A 20,358-nucleotide genomic window follows, 5' to 3' on the forward strand; every position below is an offset into this window, starting at 1 on the left:
TAAATTGAAGAGGGACTGGCCATGAGAGGAAACTGGTTATCAAACTGCGAGAACAGGGTCCTAAATGGCTTCAGAGCAAACTCATTTATGTCACAATATTATAAAAGGAAGGGTCCTATGTGCCGTACAAGATATCTTTTTCCTAGGTCCATTTCAGCCTTGGCCGTCCCCAGGCTGTCGGATCTGGATGTTTTAAGGGATTCTCTCGCCTTTCCCTAACCGTGCAATCATCGTAGGCAGTTTCTCCGGTCTGGAAGTCTATTCCCGGCATCCCCACATTGGCCTGCTCCCCAGCTGCAGCCCCTAAAGCAAGGTTCATTCCTTACAGACGCCAGAGCCCTAAATGAAGGAGGCTAGCTCAGAGGTTGCGCTTGACCGGGAGGGTGGGGAGGTAGGGGGCGGGGGGGGGGCGGCCGAGCCTGGCCCGGCCCGGGGAGGGGCGGGGCGTCTCCGCGGCCCTGCCCCGCCGGCCCGGGGCTGCACGTGACCCGCGGCCCCGCCTCCCGCCGGCTCCGCAGCGCCAGCTCGGCAGGCGCGGGGCGTGAGTCTGGAGTGAGGACCCGCCAGGCTCCAACTCCGCCGCGCCGGGCTCGGCGAGCAGCAACTTTCTCCCCGGAGCGGCCGCGGCCGCTGCCGTGGCAGCCGGAGCGGGAGCCGGGAGGAGGCAGGCGGCGGCGGCGGCGGCTGCTGCCGGATCGGGCCGTCCCGCCCTCCGAGCCCTCCGGCCCGCGGAGCCTCGTCCCCCCGGGCGGCCCCGGGCCCCTGCCCATGTCCCGCAAGGCGAGCGAGAATGTGGAGTACACGCTGCGGAGCCTGAGCAGCCTCATGGGCGAGCGGCGCAGGAAGCAGCAGGAGCCGGACGCGGCGAGCGCGGCCGGGGAGCGCAGCCTCCTGGCGGCCGCCGAGTCGAGCGCCAGCCTGCAGGGCGCGGGCGCGGGCGGCGTCGGGGACCTGGAGCGCGCGGCGCGGCGGCAGTTCCAGCAGGACGAGACCCCCGCCTTCGTGTACGTGGTGGCCGTCTTCTCGGCGCTCGGCGGCTTCCTGTTCGGCTATGACACGGGGGTGGTGTCGGGGGCCATGCTGCTGCTCAAGCGGCAGCTCAGCCTGGACGCGCTGTGGCAGGAGATGCTCGTGTCCAGCACGGTGGGGGCGGCCGCCGTCGCGGCGCTGGCCGGCGGGGCCCTCAACGGCGTCTTCGGCCGCCGCGCCGCCATCCTGCTGGCCAGTGCCCTCTTCACCGCCGGCTCCGCGGTGCTGGCCGCGGCCAGCAACAAGGAGACGCTGCTCGCCGGCCGCCTGGTCGTGGGGCTCGGCATCGGTGAGTTCGGGCTCCGCGAGGGGCGTCCGGGGGCCCCAGGCGTCACCGCCCTTGACTCTGATCGCTGCATTCCTTTTGCCCCTCCGGGGGCCCCGTCGGGTTTTGCCGGGTCCCAAGAATACATCTCGTGCTCCAAGAGCCCATCTGTTAGTCCGGCCCCCAAGGCACCCCCGGGTTTTGGGGGGGAGAGAAGTTTCATTGTGGTATCCCCCAAGCCCACGTGGAATCTTCCATCGCCCACGGACAAATGAATCCGAGTGATGGTTGCCTCTCAGCACTTCCAGGAACCCCGCTCATCACCAGCTTTTCCCTTGATCTAGCCCTACCTGATGCCGGTGGAGAGCTTACCAGGGAAGATCTCTACTCTCCTGCATTGTCTAACTTTGTCCACTGCTAGCCCCTTTCCTTTTCTAGGCTTCCAGACTCCGAACCCAGTCAGTCTTAAAGTCACAGTAAGATAATTTTTAAAGTTAACAAATAATTCTGGACTCGAAAACTTGTTCTTTGCCACTCCTTCTCTCTCTCCTTTTCTAGTGATTTATCTTGAGGTGGGGTATTCTTTTTCTCTCTTTTTGCTTTTACTATTTGTATTGCCTTTTGCTTTCATCCTTTTCCCAAATGAATTTCTTGTTCCTCTGTTTTTCTAACCTTTTCCTTTAAGTCCATGTTCACCCATTCTCCTCTTTGTTTTGCCTCTCCTGCTTTCTGGTATCTATTAAAGGTCATGTTCACTTCCTAAATTCATTTAGGAGCTACTCCCCCTGTGGATAAATGCCCAGCAAGATAGACGTTTGCAATTTACTTCAAAAATGAAGGGATTAAGGTTCCCCTGGCATTGATTTTTCACCCCGGTGGCTGAGCAGGGGAGATACAATTGGCAAGTTCTTGGCAGAGGACAGCTATTTGGAATGTACTCAGTATTATTAGAAAGCACTTTTGAGGGAAAGTGGGGGGTGAGACTTAAGTCTCACTAGTAATTTTTCTAAGACACACTGCTGATGCTTTTTTAATGTTTCATTTCATAATTCAGTTTTTTGTTTCCTTTAGGGTGCTGTTGAAGTATTTCTTCCCTGTGGCTGGGGCTTGATGAAAGCCCTTTAAACCTGGGTCTCCTGATGATCTGTCTGTTCCCTACTTGTTTGATGTTTATGCTTTTCTCCCCTTCTCTGTAGGCTCCAAGGGGAAGGGAGCCCCATTGGTACCACTCCACATGTAGGAACCACTAGAACCCAGCTCATTGCACTTTATATCCAAAATCTGTCACCACTGACCTTCCTTTTGTTTGTTTATTGTACTAGTAATTAGTGAAGCCAGGCAAAGCTCTCAGTAAAATGTTAAGTTGGCACATTAAAGTCCAGAATGAGCAAAAAGTCCAGCTGAAATGAAACCTCTATATGGGGACTCCCTGAGCCTTCAGGATCCCTCAACAAATAACTTGTGGTTCAAGTCAAATGATCAGGGTTCTTTTCTCAGTATTCTTAGCATTCTCTGCTTGGAACACCTGGACCACCTTTTTTATTTCTTCTGACATAGAAATAACATCATTTTAGGTAGCAAGATTTGTTCAGTACGACTGAATCTTATTTGTGATTTCAAAATTGAATGATGTTTGGCAGAAATCTCTGCATGAAGCTTCCTGTAGTGTTTAGCTATGGCAAGTGTTGGGTATTTGCATATTATGATTACTCTTTTATCTGATAGGAAATTTGAGCCCCTGTGGTATGTCGGGTCTCCTTCCAGATGTGAGCAGAACGGTGAGGAGCTTATACTCCAGGCAGAGTGACTGGGTGGGACTAAAGCCGGGTAGAACTTGCTGAACTCCGTAGGAAGGGCTCTCGAGGGCTGATGAATTCGGGCAGGGTACCGTTACCCCCAGCGGAGGGAAGCCAGAGGCTCTTCCTGATGGAAATGGTGTGTTGATGCAGGAGTAGTATTGTAACAGGAGAAATGAGGAAAGGACCTTCTAAGCCAGGGAATGAATAAAGGAAAGCGTAGGGCCTGCTTGGGGAACAAGGTGGACGCAACAGAGGCTGACGCCCGAGGTAAGATCAGAAAGGGTGGTGTGCAGGAACCGTGGTCGCCTCTGTGTCACATAGCCTCGTTCTGTGGTACCTAGGCCACTTGCCGACAGGGCAGCCCAGCTGGGACATGATCCTGATTTAGTCCTGGGATGGCCCATCTCACTCCTGGGGACAACACTCCTCAGAATACAAGCCCTGATAGACAGTTTCGTAAAAGCTCCTCTTCACTTATAAAATGAGTGTTTTAAGGTTATAAACAGGCTTTGAAATAGGCCACGAGGAACACCACCACCGCATTTCAAATTAGGGTCTATGCAAAGCATGTAATTATACATGTAAAATCCTTAAAACTCACGAAGATTACTAACCTACCAAAAGAGAAGTCACAGAAGTATTTCTACAAGGAAGTACGCATCTAGCTATCAGGAAATGGGTCCTTAACGTGAGCATTTTTTTAGGGACACTAAGTCAGTTTTGCTGGTTTAGTACACTAAATCTGGGTTAATTTCATGATACCTTTTTGAAGTAGTTAAATTTTTTGTGTGGTCGGGAGTTTTTTTTTTTCTGATACTTAGTAAATGTTGATGAATAACAAAGTGTGGCTTCTGGTCTCTTTTTCAGACAAGTTTGCAATGATCATTTCTTTCTTCCACAGATGTGCCTGTGGTAGATATAAGGCCCATGGGGACAGGGTTTTTTTGTCCGTTTTGTTCTCTAATGTGTTCCTAGCCCATGGGAGGCACTTGCTGATTGGATGAATAGCGAGCAGAAACATTAAAGAAATAATTCCATGGCTTGGTAGGGTACCACTTTAAGTTAGGATTGTTCTTTAAAAGAAAAAGTATTATAAAATATTTGAAAGGCCGTCTAAGGGTTTTAGTTGGTAACAGTTTCATGGAATCATTCATTTATCTATTCAGCAAATGCTAATTAAGCTTCCATTACTGATTCTGTCAGATTTGGAGTAGGCAGTAAGTAGATAAAAATCCCACCCTAGGGGTCTTCATTCTCTAATGCAACAGAAAGACCTCCAACAAGCAATTAAAATACAATAGAGGTTTCTCTAAGTGCCATGGGAAGCACAGAAGATGGGCAATTGATTCTTTTGGGGGGAAGAAAATAGAGCACAGAATTAAGGAGGTTTTACAGAAACACATTTAAACTGGGGTTTGAAGGATGGGTAGGAGTTCAGCAAGTGTAGAGGGAGCCTGGAAAGGAACTAGTACTTATTTAGTGCTTCAGTATGTTCTGGGCATCCTGCTGTTACTGTACATATGTTATATCATTTAATCCTTCCACCTCTGAAATAGGTGTGAAACAGGGCCTCTTCTGTGGAAACAGCTTACAGCAGTTAAATGATCAAGTCACTGGTACAAAGTCAGGTTTAAAAAGAGAAAAGCTCAGAGTCTTTTGTTCTATTACCATACTGGGCATTTAAGGAGAGTTAACAGCAGGTGTAAAGGCACAGAAAAATCAAAGCAGTGTTTGAAGCATAAAGTGAGTGAAGGGTGGCGATGGGGTGGTCATGAAACTAGATGATTTTTTTTGGTTGGGGGCGGTTAGGCTTAACAGGGTTTATTTGACCAAGCCTATGCAGGGACAGTCATTGGAGGTTTTTAGCGGTAAATGATATAAATACTTGAATTTTTTTTTTTTCTTCTTTTCCCACTCTGCTTTTAAACTCTTGCTTTCTTCCCCAAATCTTGCCTCTTTGAATTTTGTAATACTAGAAATCCTTTTCTAAGATGGTTACTACAGGGTGGGTAAAGCATAGCCTGTGATGGTGAATTACTGGCATAGGAAGAGTCAGTGAGGCCTTGGACAGAAACCTTTGAAAAAGATAACAGATACCAAGCAGTAGACTGTAGTTGTTAATCTGTATTGAGTCATATGGTAAAAGACAGAAGCATCAGCAATTGGGGTTATTTGTATTTGTTTTAGTTTAAGGGTTCATTTTCCTTTACAAGTTACCACAGATCAGCTCCTGAGCTCCTGTGGGCATAGGGTGTTGTGTTAGGCTTTGGTTCCTCTGGTTGGTTTTGCCCTTGTCCTTCCCTTAGTCCTGGGACCAGACTTTCTCCATTGTCCCTGCCCTACTGCTACTGCCGCCCAAACTTTTTAAACTTGAAGACTCAGATGTCAAATAGGACACAGATTTGTGATCCTAGAACTTACTCTGTTCTACAGGGTAATCTTTTTTTGCAAGTAATCTTATTTCCTTTACACACGATCACATCTTGCAAGGGTTCTCTTATCAGTATTGTACCTATGATCAAAGTTTTTAGGGATGGTGAGGTACAGCAGGACTGAAGGAATGTGAGTTTGCACAGGTTTGCTTTATTTGATTATCTGGGACCTTGTGTCTCTCATGCTTAACACACTCAAAAAGTTGTCTGGAAAGGGCAAATTACAAGAACATAGGACTGTTACCACTGTTAGCATGTACATAGTCAAAAAAAACACAGTTTAGCCCTTTCTCCATGGTGTTGGCATTTACTCTGCTGCTCATTATAAGTGGGATTTAGTGCCTGTGTAGGGAGTATCAAGAAGTGTCTAAATTCAGATTTTCACCAATATTCAACAGCTTTACTGAGAATTGACGTATTAATTTATACAGCACTGGATTTGTTGAATTAATCTTAGATTTACATGAGTTTCTCCTCTGTCAGCCTCTGTTCCAGTACTCCCTCTACTGAAACATAATTTGTAGCTGTATGTTGCAGCTTGTATTTGGTATATTATGGCCTGTTGAGAAAAACTGTTAAAAATACCACATTGTTTTTTTCAGATAGCACTTTGAGAGCCAGCCCTGATGACCTAGCAGCTCAAGTTTGTTGTGCTCCACTTTGGCGGCCAGGGTTCGGTCCTGGGCGCAGAACCATACCACTTGTTTGTCAGTAGCCATGCTCACATAGAAGAACCAGAAGAGCTTACGGCTATACACAATTGTGTACTGGGGCTTTGAGGGGGAAAAAAGAAGAGAAAAGGAGGAAGATTGGCAACAGATGTTAACTTAGGGTGAATCTTCCGCTGCAAAAAAAAAAAAAAAAAAGAAGAATTTAAAAAAAATAGCCCTTTGAATTCCTATTCTGTAATGCAAAGCAAATGTAAAATCTTGTTTGATCAAAAAAATCATGCAATACTGAGATTAATGGCAAAGAATTTCATCTAAGGTAACCATAGTTAGCCAGAAGCAGCCAGATTTTTAAACAGTTAATCAGCTAATGTAATTTTTTTCTTTTTTGTGATCAAGTTTGTTTTTCCTACTCTCTCCCCCAATTTGTTTCACTTTCATCTTCTTTTAAAGCAGGATTTCTATATTGGATCTATGCTCTCTAAGGGTGTGAAACTGACGTGTAAAGTAAAACTTTGACTTCCTCTGTTTCCTTGTGTGCACCGCCTCCTCCACTTTTATATCTGGTGGCATTGACGTTGCAGAATTACAGTGAGGATTATGACCTACTTATGTTTGTCTAGTAGTATTGCAACATCCTCCTCGAGTAAGTTGTCAGTAAGATGACAGAAGTCTGTTAGCATGAGTTCTGTGAAGTTGTTCATGTGACTTCTATATAAAACATTTCTTTTTTTCATCCATGCCTAGTTCCCTCTTCTGTATTTTTAAGCACAGAGTAAGAACACAGTCTGAGTTGACTGACTTCACACTGATGTCTTTGGCTTTAACACATCTAATGAGGTAGAACCTGCTGGTAGATCTCCAAGAGCAAGCAGTCTTTGCCAGCTCTGCTCAGAAGCACATGAGACTGTTTTCCTTTTCTTTTTCTAATTGAACTTCGTTCTTTTATGCATCCTTCCTGTCTACAACTCTTTTCATTTCTCTAGATTTCTTTTTCCTTTGACCTTCAGAGTAAATAGCAGCAACACTTCCATAAAGAAAACTTCCGTTGTCAGGAGGAAAATCTGTACTCACCGGAAAACCCTAAAGCATTTTTCCACATTTCAAATTTAATTTCCCTGGATGTAGAGAGAAAAAATAGCCAAGTTTTACAGATACTTCTAAACTCGGGTTGGCAGTACTGCATGCTTTATAGTTAGGCCTTTTATTTAATATGAGCACCACTGTTTGGATTGGTGTGGTCTGGAATATGTGTCCAAAGCCACACGGCAGGAACTTCATTTCACAACACGACTAACCAGTGTCATGGGGTCACCAGTGTGTGAGCAGCAGTCTTCTTTATCTGATTTTATCATCTCCCTCTCCTGCCCTGAGGGGAGACTCGTCGGTGGCTCTTCCTGGCAGAATGTGAATTTGCAATCGATTTAGCAGCCAACACCCTGGAAATAATACCTAACACTGGTTCAGTGCTTACTCTGTGCTGGGCACTCTGCTGAACAATTTTGCATGTATTAATTCACATAATCCTCATAATAACCCAGTGGGATACTACTATCATCTTCTTTTTAAGATGAAGATAATTAGGCAGGAAGAATTGAAGTCACTTTCTCATGGTCGCAGAGCTCCTGAGTGGTGGAGTCATGGTTGGCTCCCAAGAGGTCTGGCTTCAGTCTGTCCACACTCAACTGCTCTGTGACACTGTCACTTCTCCCTGGAACTAGCATAGTTGTCCTTTATCATGACATATTATGGGGAATTACTTTTAAAATATAAACTTTTTAATGAGTTTTTCAAGAGCACAGCCATGACACATCAAGGGGCGACAATAGGGAAAGCAAAGTTGGTTAGGACATTTCTTTCCCTTGCTAAGGACTTCTGAGCAGGGATACCTATAATCAGGCTGCTGTGTTGTACAATTCCAGGGGGCTCCGTATTCACCCTAAAAGGGGTGCATTCACATGGAATACAGTGAAAATGGGACCCCCTGCAGTTGGACAACACAGAGGCACTGCCTGTGATACAGCAACTAAAATTTCAAAAATGCTTTTTCTGCTTTTCCCTTTAAGCTCATGATCTCTGCTTGGAATGTGCTTTTTCATAACAGTCTCTCTACCCCTTTTCCCACAGTCATTTGCTGAGTGATGACTTTGTTGGGTGCTGGAGAGACAAAGATAAAAATAGTCCCTGTTCTTAAGAGACCTAAGTCTAGTGGGGTAAGACAAACACGAGAGCAGAGTAATGTGTTGTTAATCCTACGATAGAAGTATCTATGGGATGTTTACTCATCCTTCCAGACCCAGCTTTGTCGTGAAAGCTTTCTCTGTTGACATCTGCTGAACATGAGCACTTTGTCTGAACCACAGTCATGGCATTTAACTGCATTATTCCTTGCAATATATCTTTTTGCCCATGGCTCATCTCCCCTGGTAGACTGCAAACTCATGGTGTTGGCTAATTAGGTATTAATAGTATTTATGTCCTCTCACTGCACCCAGGACCATACTTTTTATATTTTAAGCTCTTAGATATGTAGCAAAGCAAAGAATGCATAAAAGTAACACCCAACAAACGTTGCTATAGTTGAACACTAGAGACCTCAGATACATAGTTAATTGCTGCACTGTTATTTCAGAAAGTGGAGTACCATGGTGACTTGAGGCCTTTGGGTCCACACTACCTGGTCTCACACCCTGGCTGGCCGCTTACTACCTGGATGACTGTGTTAAGTCTTCTGCTTCAGTTTCCTCATCTGAAGAATGAGGATAATACCTGCCTTATAGGGTAATTATGAGGATTAAATGAATTAAGAGTTGTCAAGTGCTTTCACAGTGGCTGGCAAAGTAAAGCATCACCGTTAGTTAAACATTCATACGTAAGCTGTGTAACCTTTGGCAATTACCACTGTGTGTCTCAGTTTCTGTGTCTCTAAAATGAATGTTATGATCGCATTTAGAAAATAGGGTTGTTGTAGAAATTAAATGAGCTAATGCATGTAAAAGGACCTGGCTATCAATAAATGGTAGCTCTTCTTATCAGGTGTAGCCATCTTGATCATCACCCTGACACCTTTTTACAGTCAAGGGAAATAAAATTATCATTAGATTTTTTTTTTTTTTTATTTGTGAGGAGATCAGCCCTGAGCTAACATCCGCCAATCCTCCTCTTTTTTTGCTGAGGAAGACGGCCCTGGGCTAACATCGGTGCCTATCTTCCTCCACTTTATATGGGACGCCGCCACAGCATGGCTTACCAAGCAGTGCGTCGGTGCGCGCCCGGGATCCGAACCAGCGAACCCCGGGCCACCGCAGCGGAGCGTGCGCACTTAACCGCTTGCGCCACCGGGCCGGCCCCGACGACTCGTTAGATTTTAATGTTTATTGTAACTAGTAACAGATGAGGAAAAATTCCATAGTATAAATTAAACAGTGAGACTTGAAAGACAGAATGAGTAATTTAAAGGCAGGGCAGTACTCTCTCTTTCAAGGTTTTAGTTTATATTATCTAAGATTTACTTCTAGCAAGATGGATGAAGTTTTGAACCAGGTCTTGATGAAAGTTATAAAAACATGAGTTGTCTGAGAGAAAGGTACTTTTCTGGTCGAGAAAGGCAGAGTGATAAACGTGAAGCCTTGAGGGGAGCAAGCAGTTTTTCTTGGTGAGGTAGAGGGGTTGAATAAGAAAGTAGTAAAAATGTGAACTGATTTGTTAGAGTATAATCTTGGCTAGAAGTGGGGAACCAGTTGAAGCTGTGAAACCTGTCTTGTAATTTAGTATTTTGTATGCCTATTTATAGACAAAATAGTTCAATTCCCAGTGGAAAAGATATCTCTGCCTTTTAAGAGGCAAAGAATGAATAGTTTTAATAAAAACTTCGAAGTAATAGCTTTGGAATAAAAAGAATTTTAATAATGGAAGCTTTCATAGAAAAGTCCATTATCATATATTTGGCCTTAGTTTATGACTCCATGTCAGGAACTCAATCCATACAACATAGAAAATTGGAAACTAAAGTTGTGTGCATAGCATTCAAGGACTAAACATTAACCGTTTCATGTTGGATTAGCAATGGCTTATAGTTTTGAAAGAAAAATATAATGACTGAAAATGCATTGCAAACACATCTAACAGTGGATTTCCAAGATTCTTGAAATATAGGCATCATTATAAATTAATATCAGGATAAAATCTGAAGCGGTTACTGCTGTGTCTGCCTAATTCTGATATTTTTGCTTAAAAAAGTCGTAAAGAAAATGGCTTCTAGAACTCCTCCCTCCACAGTTTCTGGTGGACAGGTGTAACATGGCCCTCTATGGTTTTGTAGATGAGGTAGTGCGTCTATCTGGACCATCTCAGAGGTCATGCAGGCCCCCAGGCCTCCTGCCCACCGATAGTAAAGGCGATGAGGCTGGAAAACATGAAAAAAACCCCACAAAACAAAACTGGACGAGTCCTCTGTCCTGCCTCTTGAAAGCTTGTTGGGAATTCTTATAAAATCTTTCCATATGTTTACTTCCATCTTATGTTAGGAAAATATTTGGAAGTTTACTATTTTGTCTTCTACTTGTTTGTCTTTATAAAATAGTTTCTGATGTTAAAATTCATCCAGTACTGCAAAGAACTTAGAGTTCTAACAGTTTGCCATTTTTTCCTTGAATATTCTCTCTCTGTGAAAATTTCTAATCTTCATTTCCCAGGATATAACGCATATTTAAAGGCAGCTCGTTAAAGATATTGTAAAAAATCAAAATATGCAAACCCTAAAACAAAGCCCAGCCTTTATGCCTATATGTGTATGTGTTTTATGTGTATTCACTCGTTAACCAAGAGGGTGAGTATTTTCCTTAGTTTGTGTGAATTAAAGGAAGTGCAGGAAGGTTAGGTAAGTTAACACCGTTAGCGACAGTGTTGAGATTCAAGCCCAGGTTTCTGATCAAGGACCAGTGTGTGCCTTACCTCTCCATTATATGATAAATTCAGCTCTTGATTGCGAAAGCTAAATATAGTCATAACGATATTTCCTAAGTTAGTACATATATTTAATGCACTAATAATTAGAATCCTTGTAAGATACTTTATAGAATTTTAAAAATGATTGTTGAGGGAACAATAATGAGATTGGGGGGATAGTCTGAAAGACAGGAACTACTTAGATAGAAAGGAATTGTTCCAAATATATAATATGTATTATGTTATATCTGGTATAATAATATATTATTAAAAGCAGAAAAGAGGTGAATGGAACAGAATAACAATTTCAGCAATAGATCCAACTATTTGTAAGAGTTTAATATTGAACAAGTTAGATAAAAGAACAGGGAAAAGACAGAATTATTAATAAATAATTTAGGGGCTGGCCTGGTGGCATAGTGGTTAACCTTACATGCTCTGCGTCGGCGACCCAGGGTTCTCAGATTTGGATCCTGGGCACGGACCTATGCACCACTTATCAGGCCATGCTGTCGTGGCATCCCATATAAAGTAGAGAAAGACGGGCACAGATGTTAGCCCAGGGCCAATCTTCCTCAGCAAAAAAAGGAGGACTGGCAACAGATGTTAGCTCAGGGCTGATCTTCCTCACGAAAATAAATAAATAAATGAGAAAAGGAAATAATATGACTAAAAATAATGTAAATGAAGTTTAGAGCTCATTCTCATTAATATAATATAGGTATAAGAGTCTCTAAAGTTTAAAAAGAATAGGAATGGAATGATTTTCTTTCTTTTACTATGTCAGTGACATGATTCATTATATTATAGCTTTTAAAACCTTCAGGGGTTTTAAAAGCAAGATGACAGATTGGAAAAATATTGTGGTATAGTTATTTACCTAAAAGAAAATATATTTATGCTCAAAGCATATTAAATAGACTATTTACAGCAAGAGAAAATGCAATTAGTAAATAAGCTCTTGGGAAAGTGTTAAACCTTGTTAGTAATTAGAAGTGAAAATTAAGATAACATCATACTTACTAAATTAGCTAATTAGAAAAAACTCAGGCTAGTTGTACCCTAGGAAAAGATTTTCTGGCTATAAAATAAGTTGGAATAATTATCTGTAGAGAATATTCTAAATAATAACCAGGCGTATATTTAACATGTTTAATTCATTTATTCTTTTGTTCATTAATTCAAAAAACCTATTTTGAATGACAGGTATATATTAGATAGCAAAGTTAACACTTAGTATGCAAAAGTTAATATGGTTTTGGAGTTTATTTGTAAAACTGCTAACATTCTTTGATCTGGAGATTTCACTTGAGGGATTGTAATACAAGGAGATAAAAGAAAAACTCATTTTGCATAAGGATATTTATGGATGTACAACATATAATTTTTTCCAAGTGTCTAGTGATTGGAAAGTGATTAGGTAGACTAGGTATATCATAGAACATTACAGTGCCATTAAAATGAAGACATGGACCTGAGATGCATATAAATCCACAAATAATAAGCCCAGAGAATAGAACCTAGTTGTGTGGACACACTGATTACAACCATCTAAAAAAATTATGGCTGGACATAGAGTTTGATAGAAGGTATAAAATTGTATATATAGTTTACCTATAGCAAAATGGCCTTTAAATTTTTATTTTTTATGATTCCCTTCATATTTGTCATTATATCTTTACCTGGAATTCAGATTTTTGTTTTAAAATCCACAGAAATGTATATATAACAAAAAACTCCAGCAATAGATTTTTTTCCAAATAAGATTTTACCTCTTACTTTGTGGAATGAAGTTTTTAAGAAATGATGACCAAAATGTTATAAAGAAGCTAATCATATGAAAGTTGTGTGGATGTATTTTTTTCCCCCTAAATTTTAACTCATTGCATAAATTAACAAGACTCATTGCATCAATTCACAAATGTGTGACATACATTTCTTAGATCTTATTATTTTATGTATCCCAGGAAAGTATCTTGCTTACTCCATCGTTGAGAAAAAGGAAACAATCAGAATGAGAGCATCCATCCCCGAGCTCCCTCATCTCCTTTGCGTTTCCCCAGATGTCCCTGCCTGCCCCTTGCCCGGATGCTCTGTCTTCTTCCTGTTCCCTTGGCTGCACCGTCCATGCTCCGGCTGAGGCCAGCCCATCCACTGTGTCTGAGATCTCATCCCCGCTCTCCTATTCACAGTTGTCATGCCAGCTATTTCCCCCTTTCTTTATCTCGTAAATGGTCCCCTTTTACTGGATCATTTCCAAAGGCGTGCACGCGCGCTGTTATTTTTGCCATCTTTAAAAAAAATCCTTTCTACCTCACTTCATCTTTCAGTGACTATCCCATTTGTTTCCTTTTCTTTACATGAAACAATTGCCTCTATTCCTTCTCTTCAGTTCCTCTCTTCCCATTCTTTTGTGCCCCCTTTCCACTCACAATCTCACCAAGGTTGCTCTTGTCAAGGTCACCGTGCTCTCTAGGTTGCTCAATCCGAGGACAGTTTTCAGTCCTAATCCCTCTTGACCTGTCAAAGGCTTTTGACACAGTAAATCATGCCTTCCTGAAGCACTTTCTTTGGTTTCAGGACACCACCTCTCCTGGTTTTTTCCTTAGGCTGTTCCTTCTCAGTTTCCTTTGCAGATTGTCCCTCATCTCCCAGAACTCTTAACTTTGGCAAGCCCCAGGGATCACTCCTGGGAGCTCTCCTCTTCTCTGTTTACATTCACTCCTTTGGTGATCTCATCCCAGCTCCTGGCTTCGAATGCTTTGCGTTTGCTGACAGCTATCTAGGTCTCAGCACAGACCTCTCTCCTGATCTCCAGACTCTTGTACCCAGCTTCCTGAACTAAGACTGGATTATCTATGCATCAGGGATGTTGCAGGAAATCTGTGTAGTGGATGGGGTAATTAAATGTTCTCTAGGGTGGTTTCTTTTTTTTTTTTTTTGGAGGAAGATTGGTCCTGAGCTAACATCTGTTGCCAATCTTCCTCTTTTTTTCTTTTTTCTCCCCAAAGCTCCCAGTACATAGTTGTATAGCATAGTTGTAGGTCCTTATAGTTCTTCTATGTGGGACACCCACCACCTCAGCATGGCTTGATGAGCGGTGAGTAGGTCTGTGCCCAGGATCTGAACCAGCAAACCCTAGGCTGCCGAAGTGGAGCCTGCGAACCTAACTGCTGCGCCACCCAGCTGGACCCCAGGGTGGCTTCTGACTCAAGTCTGGTTTCAAACTTTTAAAGTAGTTGGGGGAAAAATAGGTATTATTTTTAAGTTCAATTAAAACATTTAAGTCTAACATTGTTTTCAGTACCTGGGACAAAAGCAAGTCTCTTCATCAACCTTGTAAGTCCGAAAAATGGACGTTGATTTGTGTATGAAAAATGATCAGACAGACTCTCAGGGATGAATTTACAGTAACTACATTGACACGTTATGATGGAATTAACTGGAATGCAAACATATTACATGGTACGTGTCCTTTCTGAATGCTACTAATGCTCTAATGCCTTTGCTCTTTCCTTCCTGGGAGATTAGTGGGAAGAGGGATTACGAGTCAAATAGTGGTGTCTTTGTAGTTGAACCTGGAATTAAAACAAGATGGGGGGTAAGGGGGATTGGAGAGTCATGTTTCACCCAGACTATACAGTGGCCTGATCAGTTTTCCCTGACCTTCAAATCATCTCTGTGATGACTCCAGTTTCCAAAATTCAGTGAATCTTTCTCCCGGAGAATGCTGGATATAGAATTTAAAATCTCCTCTTGTTTTCTTTTTAGTGCCCAATCCAAATTTCAGATTCTATAATAGATTTCATTAAGTAGTTACTAAGCACCAGGCCAGGCGCAATGCAAGTAGCTTGGGATTCAAAAAAGACACACTTTATTTTCCATTATGGAGCTGATTATAAATTTAGGGGATAAACCATATACAAGTATATTATGATGTGATAAATTTTAAAAGGTGGTATTAAATGTATGGAATTTTATAAGCAAGTATCTTGATCTTGAGGTTTCTCTGATCCTTAAATGATCTAGATTTTAATTCTGGATGTGAGAAGTGGGATTGTGCTTCAAGTGCAACCAGTCTGTAACTCTTCCTAGCAATGAAGTGACATGATGACTAGTCCAAATTATGATAATTAAAATACCAGTCTTATGTTACGTTTTAAGTGAATATGGGTACTTCCAATAAATGTGGAAACTTATATTGTCAAACAAAATAATCAAATTATGCTGTAAAGACCTGGCTTAAGCCAAATTTTCCAGTTTACCATTCTAGTATTTAATCTTGTAAACCCCTTAATACCTGCAAAACCGTCCCTGCCATCTCAGACACACTTTCTTATGCCTTTCTCTATCCCACTTCCATCACTGCCCATATGTGATATTCATATGTCGTTGATCTTGACAGTAATAGAAAAATATGCAAGGCTCAGTATTACACATAGAGTCTACCTGAAGCTAGCAAGTCTGGCTTCACAAAGAATTTACTTCATAGAGTTCTCGTATGGGTCAATTGATAAAGTACTTTCTGTTAAAAGCTTAGCGTAGTTCCTAGTACTCAGTAAATGGACAATAAATGTTAGCTATTGATGTTGTTGTTGTAATTGTGTTTTACATGGTTGTGTTCTCTACCATATTATGTTTTATTTTTGTGTGTCTATGTGTGTGTGTATGAGGAAGACTAGCCCTGAGCTAACATCTGTTGCCCATCCTCCCCTTTTTGCTGAGGAAGATTGGCCCTGGGCTAACATCCGTGCCCATCTTCCTCTACTTTATATGTGGGACGCCTGCCACAGCATGGCTTGATAAGCAGTGCATAGGTCCACACCTGGGATCTGAACCTGCAAACCCTGGCCCACTGAAGCAGAGTGCGCCAACTTAACTGCTATGCCACCAGGCTGGCTGCATATTCTAAGTTTTAAAAGTACAGAAACCATATCTTTTGCCCACCACATCCTCTTTCTTAATCTCTGTGGTCTAGCCCAGTGCCTGATGGGTAGCTGGCGCCTGTGTTTAGTTAATTGATTGAATTTTTCTGCCCATTTTGTCTCTGTTGTAGACAGACATCAACATCTGTTGGATTGGTGAACAGAACCAGACTATGCTGAATACGTTTTCCTGGCATGTTAGGAATGAAAACTTTTAGAACCATACTCTGCATATTAGTATGAATACAAAGGGGCGAATTACCTAGTTTCATATCCATAGTTCCTGGCAAAATGGAGAGAGAAATTTTGAAATTTTCATAGTGTGATTTGAACCTTGAAATTTAGGACTGGACAGAAAGAAATGGAATTTACTGCATCAAATATATGACATACCATTATTCTTTGTTGTCAGTAGTTAGCCAATTTCAACTTGAATTGAAATGCAGGCTTTTGTTATGGTATACAAAAACACAGCAGAAGATTCTAACAATATGTTTTTATTTTTAGATCAGATTCCCTCATCATCCTGTGAAATAAATAGGAATAAATAAATGACACTTTAATAATACTGTCAACATAGGTAAATTTCAAAGGATCTAATGATATTCAGATAAATGAATATATTGTCAATATTTAACTCAATGCACAAAGTATGTTACATAAAGTGGAGTTCAAGGACCTTAGTATAATACAAAGTATCTGCATGTGTACATCTTTACCAGGGATCTCTTACTAAAGATTCTGATGGCAGTAACTTCTTTTACTTTTTCATAAGGTAACATAAAATAGCCGCACATATCAAGGATGTTATCTATTGTGAATGAACAGATGTTGAGATTGGGGAAATAAGAACTCATTTTTAAAAAATGAGTTTCTTAACCTGATTAAGAAAAACATGAATGTTAGAAACGAAACACGTAATTTTGTGATATTCATTTGGTAGTTACACAATCATTTATTCAGTCTTCATCTGTGCAAGAGATCGTTATGTTCTGGAACATTTTCAAAATTATGTTTTTCTAAATATAACACCCGTTTTCAAATATGCATTTATATGTATTAAGCTTTCAGAATTATAGTTGTTAATAAGCATTAACGCTTTGCATATGGATAGCTACTGCTGTGGTTAATAGTTAACTTTTATTTGCTATAAGCAAACAAGGAGCGGATTTAATCCAGTTCGGATTAAAAGAATTTGTAGATGTGAACTCAAAACCACTGTCAGTAAATTTTTGTTAATTCTAAGCAGTCATGAAGATGAGGTATCCAAAGATAAGACATGTAGGCAAACAGTGTCTTAATTGTTCAAAAGGGAATGAATTCTAAGAATTATAGATCAACAGACATGACATTAATTTCTAGCAAAATTATAAAATATTATTAAAGTGAAGATTAGGAAGCATTTAGAAAAATCTTATGATTACTACGGGCTTTTGTGGGTTCACTAGGAATGTGTCTTATTAAACTAACATCATTTTTTTCGCTGAAAGCATTGCTGGGTTGGTAGATTAGGGAAATTCTGCAGATAAAGAATTTGACATACTCTTCTTTCAAGTGAACATGTGTATAGAACCTTTACTTTGTACTAGATGGTGAACAAAATGAACTTGATTAATCCTGTGGAGGGTTATGATAACAAGTGATTGCTGAAATTTCTCAGATAAAAAAGACATGGCCTAGTAGGCTGCTCTGTCAGGGTTGAAGAGTAGGCCTGGAAGGAGGTCTCTAGTGGGGTGCAGCCCAGAGCCCAGTCCTTCATGCTCCATGCTTATCAAATCTGGGGAGCCCAGAGCAAGCCACATGGCTGTTATACTTGATAACAGAGTTAATATTCAAAATATTTTCAAGATACTGGAATGCTCTTAAAAATTGAGAAAAATTAAAAGTAACAGGTAATATGTTTATAATATGTTTACCTATGTCTATCTTTTACGTTTCAAATATGTTTGCATTATTTCTTTGACTCGCTCTTAGACCTGGCCAGCCGTGAGACAGACTCCTCCAGTGAGTGTCCAGTAGGGAGTCTGTGGGAGTCTGTGCAAGTTGGCACTCAGCATACAGTGTGGAGAGACCTGTTGGGGAGTGGAAGAAGTCTGCGTTGTGTTCACAGCCTGACTGGAGGACCTCTGTAGTCCCACCTGGTTCTAAAATTCTAAGGGCTTCTTCAGTGATTACATTGGAGAAATGGTTTTATCAAATCTGCAGGGGAACTCGTTCTCTGAAATGGAATAAATCAACTAAGATACTCAAGATTGCAAACTACTTCAGAGGGGACAGTGTCCCCTTTTTGTAACTTCCTATTAGTGTTAGGTAAACGTTGGTTGACTCACTGACAATACCTGAGTCATTTTATTTTATTACTTTTGGCTCCTGTCTTTTAAATTATCAAATTAACTTTACTTTTCTTGAATGTAGTTTGAGTCTGTTTTTATAAAATCAAGAACATTATTTTATGTTGTTCTTTTTATAAAGAGAATTTGTACAATACAGAGATGACAACTCTGGCCAGAGGCCATGTCTCTGGCGCCCTCTGTGGAGCTTCTCAATTCTCCCTTGACTCTTTAAATGGTTAATTCTGCTACTTGCCTGATTCGTCTCAAGAAAACCAGTTATTTAGTGTTCTTGAGGTGATTGACTTGCAAATAATCTCATGCTCTTAAGCACTTTTTTGGTAAATTTACCAATTTCTGAAAACTAGAAATTATTTCCACACAGTCTAGTTGTAATTGAGTTATTTAGATTAGGTATTCAGAGATTAATAGACCCTCAAAACCAGTAAATACAGGCACCATACCACACATTTTATGATGTGAGGATGAATATTCATCTTCAATTTTGTTGTTGTTAAAAAATATTACACTAAAGAAATTTTTGTGAAAACAAAAGCCAATCGTTCTGTCACATGTCTTTCCTGGAGTTGAGGTTCGCAGCCCTCCCATCCCCTCATCTTCATCTTCCCTCCCCCACCTTCGCCACACTTGAGTGTTTTTATTCTTTGATACAAAGGTTGGTGTTTCTCAATTTTATGTGTGAATAAAAGCATTTTTAGAATTTATTTGCTATGTTTATTGATCTGTAACATATAATATACATAGTATACTTGCTATGTCAACACTACTTCAAGACAAGACCCCTAGCTCTTGTCTAACCAGATTAACACCCCCAAATCTCACCCGTATGGAGCTTCTGGAGCTGTGACAGCTGTTTAGGTAATATATTTACCTTTCCTTAAAAGGCAGCCATTGTTGATTATTGGGTTCAAAAAGGTATTTTGAAGAATCCGTGATTCTTCCCCCTAAACAGTTGAATGACTAGTCAGATGCAGTTTCTTCTAACTTGTAATTCCTTGTAATGTGTCATGTTGATGTGAGTCAGAAAGATAGCAATTTCAAAATAGAGTGGTCTAGTAAAGTCAGTGTTTAAATGTCATCTTTTCCAATTTAGATATTGATAAAATATTCAAGTCCTACCAAGCAGGTTTTTTTTTTTTTGAGTAAGAACTGCCTACACTTTGGGACTTAAGATCTTTAACTGTTCCTTTTTTGAGCTTCATGTCCTAAAAGAAATACTATGGCACTGATTCCTTTTACTAAATAGATGAAACATTTTCAGGCCATTAAAAACAATGAGGTGCTCTCTTCCTCCTGCCTTCCTTCTTTCATAAAAAACATTTAGTAAAGTACAGTGCAAGGAAGAGTTGTAATATTCTTTCTGTCCGTAATCTTCATTTTATTTTCTTAAAATTTTATTGTGGTAAAGCACTTCACGTGAGATCTACCCTCTCAACAAATTTTTAAGTGTGTGGTGCAGTATTGATGACTGTGGGTACAGTGTTGTACAGCAGATGTCTAGACATTATTCATTGTGCTCTGCTGAAACTTTATGCCGATTGATTAGCAGCTCCCCATTTCTACCTCCCCCGCAAGCCCCTGGCAACCACCATTCTGCTCTCTACTTCTATGTGTTTGACTATTTTATTTATTTATTTTGTGAGGAAGATCGGCCCTGAGCTAACATCTGCCAATCCTCCTCTTTTTGCTGAGGAAGACTGGCCCTGGGCTAACATCCGTGCCCATCTTCCTCTACTTTTATATGGGACACCGCCACAGCATGGCTTGACAAGCGGTGCGTCGGTGCACGCCCGGGATCCAAACCGGCGAACCCCGGGCAGCTGCAGCGGAGCACATGCACTTAACTGCTTGTGCCATTGGGCCAGCCCCTGTGTTTGACTATTTTAGATACCTCATATTAGTGGAATCATGTTTTATTTTTTATTTTTTTTGAGGAAGATTG

At 41.0% G+C, this 20,358-nt stretch overlaps 1 protein-coding gene across 1 annotated transcript in view; it reads left to right on the forward strand.

Annotated features, from left to right (window-relative positions):
- Window positions 1-584: 584 nt before the first annotated feature.
- Window positions 585-20,358, forward strand: part of SLC2A13 (solute carrier family 2 member 13) — a 330,082-nt gene continuing 310,308 nt past the window's right edge. The window contains exon 1 of the mRNA XM_058558506.1: window positions 585-1,318. Within this exon, the coding sequence (XP_058414489.1) occupies window positions 769-1,318 (550 nt within the window). The 5' untranslated portion in view covers window positions 585-768. The remainder of the gene's footprint in view (window positions 1,319-20,358) is intronic.

The sequence above is a fragment of the Diceros bicornis genome, chromosome 17 (genome assembly GCF_020826845.1).
Source record: "Diceros bicornis minor isolate mBicDic1 chromosome 17, mDicBic1.mat.cur, whole genome shotgun sequence".
Taxonomy (NCBI): Eukaryota; Metazoa; Chordata; class Mammalia; order Perissodactyla; family Rhinocerotidae; genus Diceros; species Diceros bicornis.